The 24,124-nt window shown below is 39.5% G+C and overlaps 1 protein-coding gene across 6 annotated transcripts in view; it reads left to right on the top strand.

Moving 5' to 3' along the window:
• The window catches only part of PEX5L (peroxisomal biogenesis factor 5 like), a 93,024-nt gene that overhangs the window by 43,256 nt on the left and 25,644 nt on the right, over positions 1 to 24,124 (top strand). For 3 of the 6 annotated variants that reach the window (XM_088523879.1, XM_088523883.1, XM_088523880.1), the window contains exon 2: positions 14,455 to 14,559. In XM_088523879.1, coding sequence (XP_088380005.1) covers positions 14,455 to 14,559 — 105 coding nt within the window. Of the gene's footprint in view, positions 1 to 12,655; positions 12,705 to 13,855; positions 13,874 to 14,454; positions 14,560 to 24,124 lie in introns of those variants that run through there. The other 3 variants (XM_088523882.1, XM_088523884.1, XM_088523881.1) reach the window with 3 other exon arrangements.

A 24,124-nucleotide genomic window follows, 5' to 3' on the forward strand; every position in this document is an offset into this window, starting at 1 on the left:
AGGTGCAATAAAGCATCCTTCCTCGTTTATCAGAGCTGCGTTGCAGAAACATTTAGAACATGAATCAGTAAGTCAGAGAAAGTCTTTTTATAGATCCTTAAACCTAGGAATCCTGCTGACTCTGCAGCTTGCAAGTCTCCTACTGCGAGAAAGAAAATGTAGAGCTCAAGTTAGAACAAAGTTTGTAGTGGGTAGGTCATTCACTGAAAAATTCTGGAAGTCAACTCTGCAAAGGTGCAGTATATTCAGCCAACAGAAATCAAACAATTTAGTTTGCAAGTTGGTTGGAATTTTGATCTTCATTTTGAATGCTGTTCTGTTCCGAACTGACGTGCACTTGCATTAAAAATAAAAATAAGAATCTAGGAACAGAGAATCAATCCCTTATTGTCACAGGTCACTGTCCTCTCCCGCATACAGAGATCCACCTTAAAAACAAGCTTATTCCCCTTGTTATTTCTTTTAGCAAAACCTTAGGAGTTACAACTCAAGGCACAATGAGCAGAAGTGCCAGAGCCCTCCTGCTCAGACTATTCTTGGACATGACTATTACATGAGTATCTTGCAAGGGGCTCAGCCTATTTTCAGAGTTACTTCTAAATAATGATATTAAATCAACGCAAACAATCCCAAGAAATGTCAGCACTGTAGCAGGTGCTACAGGGTAAGCTCAGTTCCTGAAGCCACAGCTGTGCTTTATTGGCCCACACTGTAATCCTAACCTGGCAGTTTTATTAGCAAATATTTCATGTCCTATTTTACACATGTCCTATTTACTTCCTATTACTTCTAGGCATTATATTCTGTATAAAAACCAGCAAAATGTGCAACACATTTCAGGCCAAAGTTCCTGTTAGTCAATAAGCGAAACAAAAATATCTTATTTCAGCTCTGTAAAAGAGTTTGTGACTCACTGAACAGGTACTTCTAAGGCAACGCATTTCAAGTGTTGATACATTGTAAAGTAAAAATATGGGTTGAAAACCAACCCTCATTACTATTTTACAGATAATTTACTAGCAGCATTAGAATAACTAGAATTAGACAGAAATTAAGGATCTAACATGGAAATTCAACTATCTACATCAAACAGCACACGGTTAGGACGACGTGAACAGGCTCTCTGCTATCTTGTATGCCATACTATAAAAGAAAAACAGCAATAAATATAGAAGGCTGGAGGAGAATCCTAAGGCCATGGAAGGGACACACAGAATTGAAATGGAAATTGTTGCAGTCTGCACAACATCACACCTCCCTTGAAGTGCCTGACCTGGGAGAAGAAAGGTAGCAGCTTTGCAAAATAAGATATTGCCCCTCCTTATCCAGCAAATGCATCTGAACAGGCTGCTAAAGTCTGTGCTTGTAGCAGCAGTGTTAACCTTCGCCCTCGGGCATCTAGTGCCCTTGCAGAAGTGAAGCACAGACAGGAGGGAGGGGAACAACAGGCTGGTGCGAGCTCTCAGGATGGGTGTCACAAGGTGGGATCAGGCAGCAAGGCAGTCCCTCAGCCTGGGCTTGTTTCTCCTCTCAACAGAGAGGACAAATTGTAAGTCAACAAAATATTCCTCCCACTTGAGCACTAGAGTGACCGTCTTGAGGAGAACCTAACAAATTCTGTGAACTGACTTTTCTCACAATAAGAATGCATATTATATTTTTGAATATAAACCCTGGGACACACAAGTGCCATACAAAACTGGCAGAAAAGTTTTGATTCTGTTTTTTATACAGTCAAGTAAGGTGATTATGTTAATTCTTTTAATGTTAATCTGTGGATTACTAGGACAGTCTCATGCTAAAAGCTCTTTTCTTACTGCTACAAAAGCCTTACCAGCAAACCTTCCAAAGCAAGAATTTCTGTCTGTAGCTTCTGTAGTACCTGCAGCAACTGAAAGTCACCTGTTAATTTGTTGTTGTGGTAATACCTAATACTTCTCATTAGCCTTAAGCAGCAAGCTAGAAATAGGCATAAACAAATCAGGCCTGGTAATAGGTGTTCTACGTTAGGGTAGCTGCAATTACAAAAGCTGCAGTATTGTCCTTGATCTTTCTCTTGTGCGTGGGAAAAAAAAAAAGAGAGATGTGCAGCCATTGATTGAGAAATAAACATGGGAACATTTTGTACAAAAATCTGAAAATGCCTCTGGGAAGACGTGCTCATACTTGCTGTACGTTTATCTATGCTTACTGTTGGGAGCAAATTCTGCATTGAAAACAAGGTGTTATTTCTGCTACTAACCACCAATTCCCCAAGCACGCTCTATATGGAAACCAACATGCATGTTTTTAAATTTGCAACTAGGTGTTGAGAGGTGGGGATTTTTTTCTTTCTTTTTAAGAGAAATTCACTACAGCCCCATGTATTGTCAGGATGCTTGCAGAATACAGAAATAAATCAAAGTCCTGATCCACAAATAACACACAGAGCTGGTAATATTGTTCTCTCTCAATAATTATTATTTTTGCCTATGACAATATTGCTTATAGAAGTAAACTGTCAGCATTGGTCCTGAAATTTGAACAAGTCCTAGGGGAAAACAAACTCCATAACAAAAAAAAAAAAAACCCTTTGGAAACCTTTGAAAAAATACAGCCTCAGCAGGCATTCGGGGAGTTATCCATCTATTTATGAGGGCATGGGCCCATGAAAGACAGTTTTGTTTTTCAGCCCCAGATATTTCAGACGGTCACATTTGAAAGGGGATGGCCTTTCATGTACTGGGAAGTGAGAATGAGTTTTTGCTCTACTGTAGCCAAGCTGTCCTCAATCACTGACACCGTTAGTGACCAAAGAAACCTCCTCTATAAATGAAATGAGACAGGACGTGTGCACACCAGGGGCACGACCAGCGAGAGCACGCTGCAGTCCCAAAAGCAATGTGTGAAATAGCTCCAAGCAGCCCTTTTCACTTCACTGATCTTGAATCGGCTCCTTGAATTTTATACTGTGCTGTTAACGATGCCACGGGCCCTGCACATTAAGGCGCGAGGAGGGGCCGCGCCGCGCGCTCCCCGCTCGGCCTCCAGCGCTCCCGCGCAGCTCGGCAGCGTTGCCAGCAGCCCTGGTGACCGCAGCACTCTGCGACTCTCCGAGGCCTTTTCCACAGTTACAGGTAGCCACCCCCGACCCTGGCCACACACTGGGTACATGGTGCCAATGCCACAGGCTGTCGCCCGCGTGGAAATCCCCATTCGCCCATCTGAGCCGGATGCTTTCACATACCTTGGGACCTACCCAACACCAAGCACATTTTCCAGTTAACTTTTCTACTAATGGACCTCCCTCCGTAAGGAAGAATGATTCAATTCATTGTCTTTACAAATACACCACTTTGGTTAATAAGTGTGTTTCTTAGGGCTCGAGGTTTTGGCACTTGTTCTCGGGTGTTATGCCATCTCAGTAGCTCTGCTGCAGCAAACTTGGGGTTGAAACACATGTCATTGGGCCTCTCACTGCTCTCACCATCTGTGGCAGCTTCTTCCTTCCTCAATTTTGTTCATGCTATCTGGGCTGAAAAAATAATCTTCCAGTCCTTGCCAGTCTGAGCATATGCCTAAGTATTGGTTCATGTAAGTCTTCTAGATCTGAGCTGACAATGCCATCATGCACATCATTGCACCAGGGTTTGTATTAATGAGGTGTATCCAAAAACTTAATGAAAAAGAGTCTAAGTAGGATCAAGTCTGCCTTATTTACAAGCTTTGCAGAGTGGAGCAGAGTGGCAATGTGTTTCAGCGAATATAAAATTATATATATACATAATACTAGCTGGTAGACAGACTTTTAGCGTTGTCATTAGGAAAGATATCTCCAAGGCCACTCAGCCTCCTTCCTGAGCCCACCAGGGAACAATACAGTCATTCACTGCTCGACTATGCCAACAGCAAATACATTTTTCCTTTTCTGCGCTGGCTCTGCTGCTCTATCCAGTAAGAAGAGAAGTCAAGATTCATATATTCAACACTCCTGAATTTATCACAAATAAAGGCCTCTATGCTGGGGCCTTACACACCCCAGCAGTGCTTAGGTGGCAGGAATACAGCTACTCCCTTCCCCGTGTGGGTCAGCAACATCGCAGGCTGCTCCTCAGGATGCAGAGCAAGCTCACCGCCTCGGCCCCTCTCCCTGGCACTAGCTTGCACAGTCTCTGATAACAAGCACGGATATTGAGCTGTCTGCAAGCACTTCAGAAAGTGGTTAACTCATCTCTACTTTGCCTCTTGCTTGATCAAGATTTATCTTGATGTCCAAGAACAAACGAATCTGCACTGGTGAAAGGGTTCACAAGCAGTGTGCAGCACTGGGCTCCAAGATTAATGCAGATCATTTTTTCCCCAGAACCTCTGAAGAGAAATCATTCTGACAAGAGCTGTCACACAGCTTAACCTCCAAGGCTTTAGGTTACAGGGCCTTGAACTACTAGGGAGGTTTAGTTTAGCCTGAGCCGCCCAGGACGGCGCTGTTGCTTGGAGCGCGCGGGGCAGCGCTGGGTTTGACAGCCCAGCTGAGGAGGCGGAATTAGCGCTAATTAGTGCTGCACCCATGCACCAAAAGCCCATTTGTAAATACAAAGAGTAGTATTTATGTCCCAAGAAAGTAAGCATTAAAGAAGTTTCAGAGCAAGCATAATTGCTGATATAAAAAATAACAGTATGCACATATAAAATGAACCTAAGAGGTTTGGAGAATCAAGAACAATAATCTATACAGATTTTGTCTTTATCAGCTTCTTTCTGTACCTGGTCCCAGATTTCATGCCATTTGTACTTAAAAATTTGTATTATATCAAAGTACTGTCTTACCAGTAAAAACAAGCTAATTTAAAAAGCTGTTAAGACATGTGAACTTGCTATCTTTTAATTATACTGCAGACAAATGAGCAGAAATTAAGTGAAATCTGAAAAAAATATGAACTACAAAAGAAAACAAGGCAGTAGACCTTCCTTTTGTGAAGGATTTGTCAACCTAAACACATCTGTGAAAAACCGTCTGCTTCTTAAGATTGTGTAACACAAAAGCGTAAGTTTTAGAAAAAGTATCAAGTTAATGAGTAACTAGATTTTTTCAGCTTTTTTATTAAAATATTTCCTTCAAATGAATTTTATAGACATTTTGTACATACAGGTATGTAAAAATAATTAAGGAGGTAGAAAAATAAACTTATGGGAAAATAGTAGTTTTACTGCATTACCAGAAGTTGATACAGGAGAGGGTGAAAGTCTGCTTAAACAAACCAACACAAAGCAAATCTTATATCAATGATGTGCTGACTCCAGGAAATATAGATATTGCTTTCAGCTCCTCGCAGCATAGGCCTAATGCTCATCTCCTTCATTGGTATAAAGCTAGAATAAATCAACTGCAGCCAGAACTATACATGGCACTTGTACCCATACCCCAAGGAGAGCATTTATACCACTGTAACCGATACAGGCAACTATGCCAAAGACTTTCTGGAACACAAAAAATAGAAGAATAATCTTTTAATTGCCCAAGACACAGTTAAGCCTCTGTTTGGGGCTAGAAGAAATCATCTGATACTGCACCTATATTTTTCACTTTTGTAATTGTGGTATCTTTGCAGTATTAGGATAGAAAGGTTAATTTGCCACACTAGCAGTACACATAGGAGAATTAAGAACACTTAAGAATACTTCATTTTTAAGAACTTGCTTCCTGAAAGATCCACACTGTGTGAAAAACAAGGGGCTAAATGAAGGGATAGCAGCATAATCCTCTCCAAATGGGCTTAGATGCTGTTAATGCTGCTTTTGCAGCATTACTAAATTCAGGTCTTCAGATGGGTTCATTCCAAAGCAGGAGCTAAGAGCAGAAGCCACCTCTGGGTCAGGGCCTGCAGGATATTCTGCAGACCATACTGCTATTTGACTGCCTCATCCACTCCTGCTACTCCCAAAAAATGGTAATCTGCGATTTCTAGGGAATAAAAATGGGGAGAAGGAGAAGGGAATCCTACCACATTGGGCTAAAATACAGCTTTATTCTGGAAAGTAAATATAATAAACTAAGATGCAAATCTTTGGAGACAAAAAGCACATGGGACATAAGACGCAATGACGACTTTCAGGTCAAGGACAGAGCACAGGCCCCTTTTCTTACCCAAGTGCTATTACAAGCGTTCTGCTTTAGTCTACTTGTACAAGGGACTCACATTTAAAGTCCAGACAGGAAGGAATGTAATAAGTTTAAAGATAGCTAATGTTTATATTATGGAAAGCTACCCTGGCAGCATTCAGAATGGCACCTCAAGGAACCTCAGTCCTTCAAAAATTCAGTTTTAGAATCCTTTTCCAAAAACAGGTAGTTTTGTCCTATGATTTTCAAACCTTCCATCTAATGCCATGTTCTTACTATTTAAATGTACAGGTCTAATCAGTTCTGACTAGAAAAACAATGTTTCAAAGCAAATGCAGCTCATACTCCTTCACCCCCCATCTTTTCCCTTCATCCTCTAACCATTTTCTATCCTTTCGTGCAGTTTAATCACATGTATTGTTGTTATTTGGGGATTAAATGGGTTTTATCGTCTCATATGAAGAATGTTTTTGATTCTTTTTGCATAGCATTTCAACAAACCTTTTTACAAAATCAAAGAAAACCTAAAAAAAAAAATAAAACTGAATCATTTACTGTGATTGCCAGCCACAAACAACTAATGAATTCACACGAAACAGTTAAACTGAAAGCAATGATTTATCACACAGTGTTTACCCTAGATTTATAGAACTCAAATCCTGAGATTTTCATCCCAATCTTCAATAAGAGTTAATACATACTGAGGAGAAAATATTACAAGCTGGATTCTGTATCCAAGCTGTCTTCCTTTTAAACAAAATCAAAACACCTAAGAAATAATGGCCATTTTAGAGGCAATGTGTCTTTAAAAGTCTTGAAATGAGACCTCTAGCAATGGACATAGCAGTTTGTTTATTTAAAGACAGTCAAAAACAGATGCAGAATTTTATCAGACATTTGAAGCGAGAGGGCATCTCACAGGTACCCTGCTAGTTGCCTAACATTGCTCTTACCTCCCCTAAATAATAATTCCTTATCTAATGGCTTTAAAAGCAAGATTAAAATCATCTCTGTGGGGACAGTAAACAACACAGACTGTGTTAATCTGTTAATATGAAATCCAGAGAAAGCATGGAAAAAGTATAGGCTCTGATAAAAATTCCAGTTACGTTTTCTACACACTTACCAGTACATTTCTTTGCAGAAAACCACATTTTCAGGACTTAGATTATTTTAAGACTCCCATAGAATTGCAAGCATAAAATGGGACCTGCAGGCATACAGGTCCCAGCTCTGCAACTGCTTTAATTTTCGTCTTTTAAATTGTCTTCTCATCTTTTTGTCTTGTCCTAAATGGCTGATGAGTCTTTGCCCTACACAAGTAACCACCAAAAAGAAATATGGGCTAATGGGACCTAATTCCATTCTCAGTTACACAGGTAAATGAATAGATTTATAATGATATCAAACTGGAACAAGAAGAACAAAGTGTTTAAGCTTGTAAAGAGAGAAAGTTAAAGAAACTTCCCCTACATTTCAGGGGAAGGTAGAGCAGATATTATACAATTCTAGCTTTAGAATCTACATCAGGTCATTCTTTTGAAGAACTTGTATTGTACTCCAGGCACAGGTGTATTTCTTGTTTTTTGACACATATTTAAAATATTGTCATATACTTTTGAGAGTCTTGTTGCTCGGAAGTCAAGAAGTAATAACACTAAAAAAAAAAAATAAAGACATAATAAAACCACAGACCTTTTCTTTTGCAAAGTCTAGAGCCTGAGATCAAGGATGAAGTGCTATTATATAGCTGCAGCTCATCTTTTATGGGAAGCTAAAACACTTGTGTTGCCACATTAGCTGCATTTTCTATTGAAAGGTAACAATGCTATTAAAATAAAACAATGAAGATGCAAAAGCTTCTGGTAGCAGCTGACTGTCTTCCCTGGAATAAACAGCATGAACATTTAGCTGTGCCCTGCCTTTGTACACACCTGGCTCTAGACAATACTTCTTTTTTTTAAAAAAAAAAAAAAGAAAAAGAAAAAGAAAAAAAAAATCATTGAAGTTTTCGTTCTCAGGACCCAAAGCTGAGGGTCCTCTTCCTAAGAGCACCAAAGGCCAAAGCTGAGATAATGCAAAGCAAAAGCCATGGAAAAAAAGGAAATACCTCAACATCTTCTACATAGAATCATGACAGGCATACAAAAACCTAGATATTCTTTCCAAGCTTTGAAGCCCAAGCCACTGTCCAAGGTTAAATAAGGAAAAACAAATATTAGTTTCCCTGTGGACTGTCCTACCATTACACTAAATCTATTTTTAACCTATAAAACACTGTATGCAAGACAGGCTCAAAACCAGCTAGACTTGTAATCATCAAATAGCTAAGAACAAATATGCTATATCCTGAAACACCTATCAAGACTATTTTGCATTCCTCCTAACTGGTAAGCCTCTGATTTTTCTACACACACAGACACAAAAAAAAAAAAAAAAAAAAAAAAAACACCCACTCTTAGGCCTTTTTTACTCCTTGTCTTCTTTTCTTTTTTCCAAAATAATTCTTTAATATGTAACTAGTATTTTATTTAAGCTGTCACTGCTACTCAACTGCAGCATCAATTCAACCTAGCTAGGGCATTACATCTTGAACAGCATTAGCACTAATACAAAGTTCTAAATCTCTGCAGATTACTTATAATCCAAATTGATTTTAGCAGTATTAAGTGGTTTACTCATCATTCTGGGCTAACATCGTCTGTGTGCATGTAAAAGAACTGAAACATAATTTTGACTTCTAGCCAAAAATACAGTTAGAGATTTTTAAAGAAATATATGCAATGGTTCCGAATGACTCTCAATACAGTTTTAAAATTGAATGCTGCTATTTTAAAAAGCAATAAAAGATACTTCAGGCACTAGACAGATTACTTCAAAAGTGATCAGACTACCTTAAATTTCACCTTGAACTAAGACTAGAGGCTCTTATTCTAATTTAATACATCGATGACTGTAGTAATACACATAATAGCAACAAATGGAGTTTACATTATGGTTGGGATTGTGACCCAGGACACTCAATTCACTGAAGTGAATGCCAAAGAGAATACAAGAATACTAAAAAGACAAAATATTTCTTATATCTACCCACCCTGCTGAAAAACATGAAATCGTTTTTTCCGATGACTAACTTCACAATATTCCTATCCTATAGAGATAGATAAATAAGGGGAGAAATACTGCTATTCCCTAATATTTACGGAAATACTACTGTGTAGTCAATAGTTAAGTTATCATGAAGTCAAAATCAAATGAATTAAAGCAATGAAGAGTTTCTGCATTTTCGCAGTAACTATAAATACACAGAAGCAAAGAACTGGAAGACACCTGGTTCAAAGATGCCATCACAAGCACAGCTGCATTATATAACTTCTTTCATCACAGGACCAAAAACTGAAAGTATGTTTTGGTTAGTTCTCTTCCACACTTCACTCTTCACATAGCAACCTTGCTCTAAATTCCAGGCTGAATTTACCACTTACAGTTGGGGCAACACTGTAGTTCAAATATTAGAAAACATCATCCTGACATTTTTTGATGCTAGAAAATAAAAATTTAATTGCATCTTCCTCCTACTAGCCTGCATCAATAAGCATGATTTATAGAGAATTAGTTAGACTTAATAGAGTCATTTCTATGTTCCAGTCATAATTTCTGTTCAGATGTATTAAGAACAACAACTTTGCCTAAAATTGGAAGACTGAAGGGGTTTTGCTGAACTTTGCTGGAGATGCTCTGGAAGCCTTGGCTTCCCAGGGGAACGTGTAGGTAGCAAAACTTCTATAGGAAGCACATGTGTCACAGCAGTTACTGAGGGACAGCAAACAAAAACCGTAACAATGTTTCAAAGCACTTCCCCACAATATTGACATTGAAATGGACATAAGTGACAGTCCAAACAAGGCAGATGTAAACACTTATGCTGATTCCTTTCTCTCTGCTGTTATCTCCTTCTCTGCCAATTGTCTTTGTAGGCAGTGAAAGTGTCTTCCAAACTAATGTTGAAATTTCAAGAGCTCAGTATAATCTTGTAGACAGAAAACTCCTGCAGTACCACTCTCTAGCTATGCATGCTCATTTTGAGAGGTAAAACTGTTGGCACAGCAGAATTTTGACAATTAAGCCATGTGTGTCCCTTCATTTTTATTTTTAAATTGCACAGAATACGAAGATTTGCGTTGCATAAATCCAATCTGAATAGGCTACTTAATTGGTGCTGTAGGTCTAATGTATCAGCTGCCTGGGGGCCTGGGCAACAGCCAAGCAGCACAAGTCCAACAAGGCTGTTCTTTCTCCTGGCATAAAGAGACTTCAGCTGCTATACCTTAAAGACACGACTAACACACCTGCTGCGAAATTTGCCTTATAAAACCCTTCCCCGGCCCATTAAACCATTTACTAACATAAGAATCAGCCTTAAGACTCAAAATTACAGGTTAATACTTCACCAAGTTCTGGACAGAAAAGTTACATGTACAAAACCTTGTTTCCTTTCTAAGCAAAAAAAGCACAAGTCCAGTGACTACTGAAATGACTTATGACAAGGCAGAATTTCATCCTTTGTGTGCATATATATTTAAAAACAAGCAAACAACCCACATCTGATCACAACAACCACCTCTTCCTATTCTGTTTCTCACAGACTTTAAATATTTGTCACAGGGCACTTCTAATTATATTAAGGACGTGTGTGAAATATTTGGCTTCCATTGAAGAGGACAAACAGCATTTTCTGCAATTAATCATTATAGTTTAAAAAATAATGTCAGAATATTATATATTTACAAGGCACCGGTCATTGACTTTCAAATACAAGAATAAATTTGCAAAATTTAAATGAAGAAATAAAGCTCAGAATTATGTAGTATTTCACAGTAATGCCTTCAAAGTAGGACCATGTATTTGTAAAAAAACTTTTTAATATAACTGATGACATTAGGACTTTAAAGTGACCCACTGGCAAAAGGTGCAGGTGCTTGAATATTAAGTACTGGGAGAAGGCTTTATAAAACATGAATATGACTACAAAGCTCTATGTTTAAAAACTGTAAGCTGTCCTAGAATTTACATTAATACAGTAGCTTAATTAAAGCCTCATTAACAAGTATCACATGCAAGTACTGTGACTTGTAGTGAATTTAATTTGGAGCTATTCAGAAATACCAGCTGCAAGAAACAGTGTATTTTCTTACAAATTCCTGCTAAAGGGCTTCTAAGAAAATCTGTGTACACTTACAGATAGTAATAGACATTTCTGAACCAAAAGGATGAACCTGCAGAAACTGTTGATAAGTCTTTTACCCAATCCTATTACAAATACTTCTCATCATGTGCATACTCTGAACTCTACTTAGTTTGCTTTTGGAACACCTACAAATGAACTGTTCAGTTTTAAATGTATCAAATAGCAAAATGCCATGTTCCTCAATTTTACTTGAGCAGTGTATTTTATGGGAACAAATATTTTTGCTGCAGCAATTCAAGTTTTTCTTAGTTTTTATAGAGGTTGTCATAATCTGCATCACAACAGTTTCAATCCACGTGTTATAGACAAGCAGGAAACCATGAAATTCACTTAGTAAATTATCAAACCGTTGTTTATATAGGAAAATAACTTACCTTGCAAGCCTGAATAAGAACAACTGTTCATTTTAGAGATCTGGCATGTGTAAAATTGCTGTTGTAGAACTGCAGGGTTTGAGCAGCAAGCTGCTGTTACAGATATATATATAAATACGGCAAGACAAAATACCAAGAAACAACACTTCAATATTAAAGGAAGACACGTAAAGAAGCAAATCTTATTTTAAAATAGCAATTCTTCTATGATCATTAATGGTGTCTTAGAGTACTTACAATACTGTAACAAACACCCTACATATTATCATTTCACTGTAGTTCAACACAGTAGTAAGTTTGTTCTGGCCATAGAAAAACCAGTCTTAATCTTCTCCAATTCTTCTGCCTAATCTCCTCACATGTATGGATTGAATACAGTAATATTCACCATAGTTAACACAACTATCTCAATTTTCAAGCTCAGACACCTACACTAGACAACAAAAATACATTTTCAGGCAACAGATTAAACAACTGCATCTTGCAGTGATTTGGTCCCCTGCACATTTTCCCACCAAAATCCATGAACTTAAGCTACTTAAGCACTCTCTTTCTCTTTGGTATCCAGTAAATTTGTAGTTTCAACATAATGTTTTTCATATCATATGCTGAGGAGCCAAAAATGAATCAGCCTGACTTACAAGTAGGCTTTTAGGAAGGCAACTAGCGGAAAAAAATTACAAAAAAATAATTACAAAAAATATATCTTGCTTTGACTAGAAAATACACGAAGTCCACTAACAAAAGAGAAAGAGTTAACAGAGGTATTCATAAAGCAACTATCCTACATTGTGTTGTAGGCACTTTAAACTGATGAGACTGATGGCATATGGTATCAACCATTCCCAGGGTTTTGCAGTTATGTTTATGAAAGGTTAACAGCAGGCACTAATATGAGTATCATGACTCTTTTCAGGCAGTAGGTGAAACCTTGAAGAAAAAGTGGCTCTGTCTTCAAAAAAGTGACCTGACCTTTGCTTTGGTGGGTTTTTACTCTGCAAGAAAAAAAGCACTGCATGCTTTCCTATGCATCCTTTCTAGCTGAGAAACTATTTTGTTCTAGCATTCAGCACGGAAGGACTACATTTTATAAAAGTCAAGTAGCATGTTATTAGTGCTAGCTAATGATAGCTCCACACCTCATACAAGTAACAAGCCTCAGCTGTGTAATATGTCACATGAATCATGAAAAGAAAAAAAAAACAGCTATTTGGCCGAGAACCTTTGATATGCTTAGCAATTAGAAACAACTTCTCCCCAAATAAGATATATTTAAATGAATTTCACAGTCCATTGCAGTCTTTGGATATCAAAGGAATCACAAATCCAGCATGCTTATGATTTATGACACTTTTGCTATGAAAACTTCCTGCAGCATGCAAAGAACTCTTTGTAGGGTAACTGTGATGTGTTGCACAAATAAACTAACATAACACTGACCTGACAACTGAAAAAAAAATCCATTCTAAAAATGCAATAGTAAGTACATGTTTTAACCTGCAATTGAAATGTTTCTGAAACTTAGATTATGGTAAGCAAGTGTTTTCTGTTGGACATAGAATACAGTGCTAGTCAGCGTAATTCTTAACACACAATGCAGCAGTTTAAAAAAAATAAAAAAAATAATAAAAAAAGAACACTTTTCTTTATATGCTTTTAAGTATTTTTATATGTTTAGGTCTAGTGTAAAATGCTGCTTTCATGGAGCCAGATCCTGCAGTCGTTGCACAGGTAAAACTTGGACAGCCTTGCGAGCATCGCAGGACAAACGTGCCCAGGATCCTGTCACCTCACCCTTCTGCTATTACGCTTCACTATACACTCAGATACGCTCTGCCACTCGTGTAAGGGATTACAAAAAACCTGTGTGCACTTGGGAAGATAAATACCCTTTTTTAAAAAATAAAGGGAGGGTGGCTGTGAAGAGAACATGGCACATTAGGCTGGTGCCTTTTGTGCTGGGCTCACACATTACAAGTAAATGATGTGAAATATTCAACCTTCTCGTGAATAATTTCCATGAATTACCAAGTGAATTTTAAGAAAGTGAAGCTCAAAAAAAGAAAACACAAGGTAATTTTAATAATAATTACCTTTTTCAGAAGACCTGTGGCAATGTCTACGATGGCAGTATTTGGCTCCTTATAGTCTGTAAGTGAAAGAAATTGTTTAGATAATATGAATGGCTTATTTATTTATTTACTAAGCGTTACTAGAGCTATCAGTGCTTTGGGCCCAAACCCTACAGCTTACTTCCCAAATTTAACTCCAGGGAGAGCTTGCCTCAGGGGATAACCCGCAAGGATCTGCGCTTCATTTGCCAAAACGGCTTGAATTTCCTTTTCCACGGGGAGGGAAAAAAAAAAAAAAAAAGGCGCGGGGGGGGGATTCAGATGTAAACTTTTGCTTTCAGATGCAAACTTTTGGGGTAACTAAAATTACCTCCCTGCTGAACGCAGGGAGGGGGCTCCCGCCCGCGTGGAGAGCCCAACGGTCACCCCTTCCCTTGGCACCTCCCGCCTGCACTTACACCCCGCGGGGGTGGGAGGGGGCACTGCCCATCCACGGCTTCGCAGCCTCTCATTTGACTTTATTTTCCACGTATGTCAACGCAGAGCGCGGGGGCGGCGCCCTCGCGGGGCAGCCCGCTCCGCACGGCCTCCGCGGGCGCGGCGCGGCGCGGGCTCCCACGCGCGTCCTGACCCGCGCCCTGTTGGTTTCGCTTGTTGTAGGGCAAAGGCGCTAGGGCGGCCGATAAGGCCGTTGCCATGGTGATGAAGGAGCTCCCCAGGGAGGAGTCCGCGGAAGAAAAGCCCCTCCTCACCATGACCTCACAGGTGGGCGGAACCGCCGCGCTCTGAGGCGGCACCTGGCGCATGTGGGCGCTGGCGGGGAGCGCTAACGGTCGTAACGGCTCCTAACGGCTCCGGGCCGAGCGAGCGGCTGCCGCTCGAGCAAAGGAAAAACAAAACCAAAATCAAAAGTCAAAAAAAAGTTTCTCCCCCCGCCCAAAATGGCCCCCACGAAAAATTGAGAGGGGGAAAACAATAAAAACAAACTCATCTCCTCTTTAGCTTTCCAGTTTTGTTTTAGTGATTCTGCCTGAGTTTTTTTTCTGCTGGACCTCAATTGTATTTCTCCATTGAGTAAGATGGGAGAAAAAATAGCTTGTGGTAAATAAACTCATCGTATGTTTTGATCTGAAAAATTTAACAAAAATACATTTCTTTTTCTAAAGTGGTTTGTAGAAAGCACAGTATACATATGTCAATTACCAGGTTATCTAAAAGCCAATTTAAAGTGTCAGTTCACACTGTTAAGCTTGGTGCTACTTAAGTATTTATTTGTAATGCATATAGAAAATAAGAAACTGTACTTTGGAAGCCAGTTTGACCCCTCTTTGACCCCTGTTGGACACCATGTTTCACTTGTGGGGAACTCTAACACCTCTAAAGTCATTGCCCAAAGGACAAAGATACTCCCTTCAATGAATCGTTTATGATGTACATTAAGTGGTTGATGAGCAATTAGAAACTAGCCCCTTGCCCCTAAAATATTTACAGAACTTCCATTGGCTTCCACAGGGCCAGGAGTTCAGCCTAGGCTCATCAAGTGCTTGATGCACCATTCATATTGGTTGTCTATCAGTTAACTCATCAATATCCTATGATCTCGGGGGGGAAAAAAAGTAAAATGCTTGTGTCCCTTAGTGTATTTTCTGCTCCTAAACACAAGTATCTACTTCCTTGCTATGTACCAAAGGGGTGCAGAAGCCAAAAGCAAGCAAAATCAAGCGAAAAAGTGAGTATATTCCATAGCCATCTCTGCATCATGTATGTGTGATGTGCAGACCATCTTGCATATGTCATCCATACCCCAACTGTCTGAATACTTTGCTCTAAGATGCCATTTCCTTAGAATGTCTGTGCAAACCTCTTGTTGAGACCATCCATTCGGCATAGTGCGCTGCTCTGTCGTGATACATATTTAGTCACGACCAAAGAGCGTGCCTGGGTTGTTTACATGATGAAACAGATGGATGTGGTTGCAGCTCACAAACACCCAAGTTCCAAATTGGCTAGAAACCAGCTTCCCAAGCCTGATCAAATTAGGTCATCCGAGTAAGGCCTGGTCTTTCCAAAGTGATCACCACCACTGACGCCAGTGGAGACATGCAATATTTAGACAGAAATTACATCCCTTTGAAAGTAATTAAATACATGAGGCATCCGTGCTGTGTCACCTCTCGGAGCACAGCTAACAAAGCCTTTTGCAAGTGAAATGCAAGGAGCAAGCCTCAAGAGAAAAGTTTGGGCTTTTCTGAAAATAAACAAAATCTCCCATTAGCAAAGTCTTTGATGAATGGAGGACTTAAAGCATCTGAGTACGGAGCCAGCCTCCGCAGGAAACATAAGTGGAACATGAGGTATAAAGAATAGAAGCTAAATCTTTATTTTCTGTGAATAATAGTCATAATGTATGGAGGCCCCTGCAGTCAAAATTTAAGTGATGTCTTTCTCTTCCTCTGTTAGATATTGTAAATATATCCAACACAGAACAAGTCAGATACACATATACTCACATTTTATTATGCTTCTAGCTGAGCTCCACTTGTAAAATGACTTATTCATTGACACAAATAAACCCTATCAATTTAGCTTTCATGAAATTCCCAATTCACAGGTTATTTGATATCGTCTGGAGTTATTCTATGTCATCATATATAGATGGAAATATTAGACAGCACAAGCCAAAAAAGCCCCGGAGGCTCCAGTGGGGTTACGCTGATATATGGCAACTGGAAACCTTGACCATTACTCCAACGTTAACAAGTATATTGCAATAAGCAGAGGCCTATTCTTAGTAATTTAATATGCTGTTCAGCATCTATTTTCTGTGACTATTTCAATTATTTTCAATGAAAGTCACTTTATTGGTATGAAAAAGGCATTCAGTAGTTGCCAAATTTAATGCATCAAGCATTAATACAGAGAGTGGGCTTTGAGTACCACTAGGATTTTGTAGAACATAGCTCTACATTATGTTGCTGTCTCCCTTCATCCTCTTAAGATAATTCAGAAGAGACTGAGACAAATGAGAGAGGAGAAAAAAAAAAAAGGTATTTTGATATGAATTGAACCTAGAAAAAGAGGAAGTTTATCAAAACTTCAAAGAGTAACATAAAGCTAATACGTAGAAAAAATGCTGCTAACTGAATCTATGGTTTGAGAAAATCGTGCATGAAAGGACTATGAATTCCAAAGTAAGATTTCTTTGTAACCCTCTTCACGTCTTCTCTGCACTTCTCAGCAGGAAAAAGGCTCACTTGAGAGTTATTATCTAATATGAATTTTAGACCTAAATACTCCCCAAAGTCAAAGTTTAATTGTACAGTCAACTACAAAATTGCCATTTTACTACAGGTCAGTGAACTTCAAAAGATCTGATTCAGTGCAGTACTTTGATGTGCACTTAAAGTTTAAAATATGACAAACTGCTTTATTGAATAGGGTTTAAAAAAAAGGGCAACTTTAAGTGCTTGGCCCACCTGAATTTAAACAAATAAATTTCACAGTGTCACAGGATTTATTTGTCCCAGATTCATCAAACCTAATCCAGATGTTTCAGAGAACATAAGTAGCTTGGTCGTGGTAGGATCCCTGTAAAGGTAACAGAAAGACACAAGAGCTGCGAAGGGCGATTCCTACCCAACATGCTTACCCTTTGGGATAAGAAGTATGTGAAAAATGGACCAAGAGGAAAAAGAAATGTGAATTACTCCTTGAAAGCTATCCCCTCCCTTCCCATCTGAAAAATACGAGAACTGCCTAAACTTTATACGAAATGCACAGATGTTGCTCAGAATATTAATTTGATGCTCATTGCATAAAGTTTAAGAAGTCAAAATAATAATTTTAGAATTTGAACCGGAGAACAGAAACTAAGGAAGTCAAAATTAAGTTATTAGTAAAAACATTTGTATTCTTTCCCATGAAAAATGGGAATATTTATTCCCATGTAAAATACGAGTTTTCCCATAAAGATGTTCCATGATTATGTCCCAAATAATTCCATCAGTTACTCTTTTTTTTTTCCCATATTAAAAGAGCAAGATGATGCATCATCCCTCCATTATCATTAATGGGAACAACTTTTTTTGAAAAAAAGCTCCATTTACATTGGTTGATCCCAGCACACTTACATTTGCCAAGGCTTATAAGTAAAAAACAAACATTTTCAGGGCTCAAACTCCAGTGTTTATTCCCTGTGAGACGCAGGTGATCTGGTTAAACCTTTTCTTTCAGCATCATTAAGGAAACAGAATGAGGTGCCCAAGCTTCAGCTCCCAATGACACCAGCAGATTTCGTGTGTCAAGGGCTCACTCTCTGAATTTGATCACACATTCATGTTTTTCTATCTCAAAGTTAATATTTTATTTGTTTTGAATCAATCTTGTCCTCAACAAGCTTCTTAGTGTTAGACTTAGAGTCCACCCTGTCTATGTTGACTAAATAACATTAGAACAGAACAGCAGAAATAGTTAATATGGCAGTTACAGTTAATATAGTTGCTTCCCTTCTCTTTTGTACCAATATAAATCAAAGGTAACTCCATTTCATCTAATGGATGCACATTATAGCTTTCTTAAAAAAAAAAAAATATATATATATATAAAAAATCATGCCTAATGTCCAATTAACTTTGGACTATACCAATTCACTCTACATCCCACTAAGCTCTTCATGGACAGTGATAATTTCTCCACTGATTTCTGCAGGACTACTCCTATGTTCATATTTTTATATGCTTTTCAAGGTTTAATTATTATAGAAAATACTGAAAATACTTCTGATGATTTTTTCAAGTCAGTCAACTTCTGTTTGTTATAAAGGTTTAATTAGTTGAAGCAGTGACCAATAAGCACTAGTTAAGTCTGTGAATTAAAAATGGGTGAATACAAAGAGAATTAAAAAAAAAATGCTTGTCCGAATCTTTCTAACACATTATGGTGACTTAACCCTGGTTTTTATTCAGTAATTTTTCACAAATAGTAATTTAATTTCATGGAGACTGTAGATTTTTCATGTGTAAGAAATACTTGGGCTATGTAGCACAGTATCCCTTAAAAGATTTGCAACCCGCATACCCACGAATGTTCTGTTCAACAAACCGTGCTATTTGTGCTGTGCAACTCTTCTACTGCCCTTAAAGTTCTACAGATGCACATGCCACTTCCCACTTTCAAGGTTTTCAAGCTGCAAAAACATGTAAAAGCAAACAGGTGTGCAGTGACATTACCCTATGGAGAAGGGCTGCAGAACTTCACACCTTATGACTTGGCTCCTATGGTTGCTCACAGTAATGTAACCAAAAGTGTAGCTTTATTCTAGATACACGGTGTTCTGAAAGAAAACTCTCAGAAAGGGCAAGAGAGCCAAGGTGATTCCAAAGGAATCGCAGCCTATGGGTACAGTACAAGTTGACTTTGGTTGCATGGAAAGCTGGCATAAGACATTTTCAACACAGCTGTAAATTAGTAGGAATGACATGAGCTTTACAAAAGTGACATTTCGTGATAATCCATGGTATTTTTGATTGTTTAATTCTCCATCTTTACAGTCTGGATATAAAGATCTGGACTTAAAAATAAGAAGCACTAGTGCATCTTCCTATAAATGTCATTTGCTTACAAACCATGCTTTAAATAGTACATAAAGCTATGGATAATCCACTACTATAGAAATTCTCAAATTTATCTATGGATCACTACTAGTTGACACTGCCCATTTACGTGCAACTCAGGTCTTCGTGCTGTCTGTCTTTTTACTTACAGCTAAGGAAAAATATTAGCAGATTCTAAAAGTATTTTTTTGCTATTTTATGAACAATAATTACAGTGGCTAATGAGATTATAAAATAAGTATTTGCAACATGAGCAAAGAAAAGGACTCCTCTGGTTTATATGCTCTGAACCTTACTTAAATCAGCTAAGAGCTGTGGTTCTCCAACTTACGCTGCCTCTTCAGTGGGAGTTTCCACAGTGATGCAGACACTCGATGATGCAGTTACACGATGCAGACAGCAGAATCTATCCACACGAGCAACCGCTTGCCCTCGATACCAAGAGGTTTGTGACTCTCCAGCTCTCCTTCAGTTTAAGCAACTCCGGTTCAGGGCTTTCTCAGCAGACAATACTGGTTTCTGTAGCATAAGTGTCAAATTCATTACTCAGTTAACTAGTAGGTGATTTTAGGAGATTAGGTATTAGCAGAACAGGTATTTTCATAAACTACTTTATTAGTATTGCAAAAATGACTTCTTTATTTTGCCATTTTTTAGTGACTATATTCAAGGATATCTACAAGGCCTAGTTAATTTTGTTTTTGAACACCCTTGTAGGGTAATTCTCCTGTTTAGATAAAGGAAAGGAATAAGGCTAATACAAAATCCACATGATGATACCACAGAAGCAATATATGACCTCATTAGACAAAGGGAGAAAGGAAAAAAAGCAGGACTTTTGATAAGCAGCTTCTTTTAATTCAAACGTGCGTAAAACATGTAGATGTTAATGCAAAAGAAGGATTGATTTACAGTAAGTCATGCTTTCATCTGACTAGTAAAGGCTGGACTGACAGTCACTGTTTTATCAAAAATATGACAGCAAGAGCAACTTCTCCCATGGCTCTGCTCCAGCGAGGCACTCGAGCAGATGCTCAACCTTGAGTTTTGCAGGACGTGCCTAAGTGCTCTGCTGGAGTGAGGCCAAAAGGCAGGAGACAAATGCAGCAGCAGCTTCTGGGCCCGGATGCTGCTCCCTTTTCATTTCCATAGTCAGAGCAAGAGTAACAGAGGGGAAAGAGTTGGTGACCTGGGAGATACTTAGTTGCCTGTCGCAGCTTCACACCATAACATGCAGTTACAGGCGTGGGATGCCCCTGTAACACCACAATCATGGCAACAGTTCTGCTATCAGTGGAGATACAGCCTAAGCACATTATCATTTACTGACCTGGATGGTAAACAGACTTTGGCAACACAGCTGGCATATGAATTTAAATGTTCACTATAGTGCCTCTAGTAATCCTCCCTCGGCTTCTCTGCCTTCATCCATGTAATTGGTCAGCTGTTAAGATTAAGCCTCAGGAAATCCCTTACCTCGTGTGATTCTAGGTATGATATTGTCACCTCTGATTCATCGGAGACTAGTCCAGCTGCAGCAACACAACCCTGCTCTTTGCAGGAGAGTGAAATGAGTTGTCTCAATTTTAGAGCCTCCTATAACTCATGTTGGTGGAAGTCACTTACACACTGTGCCTTCTATTCCCTCTGTGTTCTCAGGAGAGGCAAATATTTGCCTGGCAGATCAGTTTTGTTTGGACATAAATTCACATTAGCATGACAGCAAGGAATTATGACCCTGGCACAAGGAGGATGCAAAAAGCCAAGTAGTGATCACACTAAACAGCAGACACTAATGGTCCTACCTCAGTGAGCAGGAGAGAAGCTCTTCCAATTCTTACCCTGCCAAGAGAGCAATCCATAGCTGCAACTGAAAGCATGTCCAGAAGCAGCTATACTTTACAGAACAACAACCTCAAGTCTGTCCTTGTGGCTCCCATTTATCAGTTTCCAGAAATGGTCATTAGTGGGAATTCATTCACCTGTGTCCTCTCATCCTGGTGAAGCCCATTAGTGATCACTATGGGCTGGATACGTGAAACCAGAAACCATTACTCTATCTCATACAAATCAGCTGCTGCTTGAAGTTACTTCATGCTTCAGGAGCTTCCCCCCGACTCAGTTAGAAGAGCCCTATAGCATCGACAAACCAGACAAACTAATGAACTTACCTGTTTGTCACATGTTAGTGACACACAACCTTCTTTCAGAGCGAGGTTCAGAGATGCAATCGTTTCTCCAGAAAAATCAGAGTTAACACCTTCCTGCTTGCTCCCATGCTGGCAACTCGTTACTGCACCAGGAACTGTTTCGACCAGCTCAGGCACCTGAGGGATTTGCAGCCGGGCTGCAGAGCCGCTCCGCTCCGCGCGCCGTGGGGTAGGGGCAGCGCCGCCAGCCGTGTCCCGGCGCAGCTTTGCTACTCGGCTGCGTGGGCATTGCCCCGTAGTAGCACAAGGTTTCCTCAATTAATTCCTTGAGCAGCTCAGCCAGCTTCAGTGATAAAATGGGTGCACTCCAATCCAGCTAGCTTGCATACCTAATTACATCTAAACTTTAGGTGCCCGTTGAATCAGCCTTACTAAAGTAAGTTCCCTAATAGCCAGTGGGGAAGCTAGGTGCCTTTGAAAACCTCCTCAGGGAATGCCCTAAATTAGAAAGGCAGGATCTCCCCTCGGAGCTGCTTTTACAGGCACCTACCTCTGTACTGACAACGGAAGGAGTTTAGGCACTTAATTCCAGAGAACTAGTTCACTGTGCTCAAAACACAGGTGCTAATTAGCTGCCTATGTCTGCCTGAACCTTCCCCTCTAGCTTCTGAGTCATGTGTCCTAAAATTATGTGATATCCTACTAACATTTTTTTAAAAAATGTATTCTGCACTGCAAGCAGATCAAAAATTAGGAATAGTGTAAGAGAGGATTTAAAATGGTAATGCCAGGACCACACCTTCCTGGGAGCTTCAGCATCATCCCACGTTCACCACAGCATAACCTCAGTGTTAGAGGGAAAGCAGGGCACTTTTTTGACCCAAACCAGTCATTCCAGCCCCATTCCCTGGACTGGCACCTCCTCTAGAGCTCTTCTCTGTCCAGGCACCGGAGGGGAAACCGTGGAGAGGCTCTTCCCTTGGCAGCAGCAGCCCCACGGCCAGGGCTCGGCCTTGGGAAGGCGGAAGCAGTGGGGAACGGTTAGATAAAATAATAGCAGAAACCAGTTACAAATATTTATTTGAATCTTTTATACTACTGTGGAGACTTGGCATCTGAAATAGTAGCAGCATCACTCCCTACAAATTTTCAATGCCCTTCAGGTAAAGGAGCCCATTCTAATTAAAATAGATTTTACAAGGAGAAAATAAGTTCTTAGAGGCTACACGAGGCTTTTCGGCGCTTGAGAACTGGAATTTATGACTTCATAGATTATAGTTTTCATCCCATCAATGTTTTATAATGCTGCTCCAAGTTCATGCCTGACACAGCCCTAAATAATTTAAGCAGAGTTAAAGTGGGGATAAATTTGTCCCAGTGGATGAGACGGTGAGATGGCATTTGGAGCACAAGTGTAGGCCTCCCCGATGGCACCACATACACCCTGAAGCCAGAAACCAGCCCCACCGCCCGCTCACCTACACAAGATTGATCAGTCCGTGGCTTTCCTGAAACTCTCTGAGGTCTGATACACCATGAAATGCCTCCCTCATGTCAAAAATACGTACTTAGTATGTTGTATTACTCTATATATGCAGGCCGTATTTACTTAAAATGAGTACACTTGAGCTACTCTAGTCATCAAGGTTGATGGCTGAATGCTTTTTTTATATTTTTTACCCAGATATTTTAATTGAAAGCAGATTATTTTTCCCAGGAATAATCCCTATAGCAAGATATTCCTGTGGCTTTGATCTGTTGGTCATAGGAGAGTAGCAGAGAGGATTGGGAGGGATCCTCTGGGCCACAGTCTGTGTCTTAGAGGCAACCAGGTCACAAAAACCCATGCGGAAAGGGTAGCAACCTCCATTTCACCCCGTTAGGCTTTCTGACCCTCTACCCTAAGCAGGTTCACACACCCGCTAGGGAAGTTAGACAGACTCGTCTAATTCCCAGTCAGGGCCAGTCTGTATGGTTTTGTTCCTGTTCTAGATTCATCGTTAGTTGAAAAAGCTTCTCTGAAATGTTGCTAAACCCCCACTGTCCTCTTACGTATACGTGAAGAAGAATTATACTCCTACTCGGTCTTCATTTTGTTAGCATTAGCAAGTCCACCTGTTTCAGCTTTCTATTCATCTCATCATCTGGGCAGCCCATCTCCAAGGAGTTTATTCACAGAACGAGCTCTCGGAGAGAACCTATCGGCTTTCTAATTAAACAAAACTGCTGCAAATGCAGCAGAAAGATGAAACAATTTAGTGAAAATTAAATCTTGGCATTTGCTGGCAAAACTTATAATGAAGAAGTGGAAAACACCATCAATCTTCCAGTTTGATGGGGGCAACATTTTATCAAGGGACTGTGAGCAATGCACATCTCGCACCCAACTAATGAAGGCCTGTTGCTGATCAGATTTGCCTTATAAGCACAATAAACACAACACCATAAGTAAATGACTGGGGATGTGGTAGCCAGCTGTGAGAAAAAAAAAAAGAAATATTTAGCAGATATCTGCTACTTAATGCTAAGGTGAACCTTGGAGAAATTCAGATCTATTTGGGTTATAGT

The sequence above is a fragment of the Tinamus guttatus genome, unplaced genomic scaffold, assembly GCF_059628265.1.
Source record: "Tinamus guttatus ecotype Peru unplaced genomic scaffold, ASM5962826v1 Tinamus_guttatus_pri_ptg000198l, whole genome shotgun sequence".
NCBI classification, from domain to species: domain Eukaryota; kingdom Metazoa; phylum Chordata; class Aves; order Tinamiformes; family Tinamidae; genus Tinamus; species Tinamus guttatus.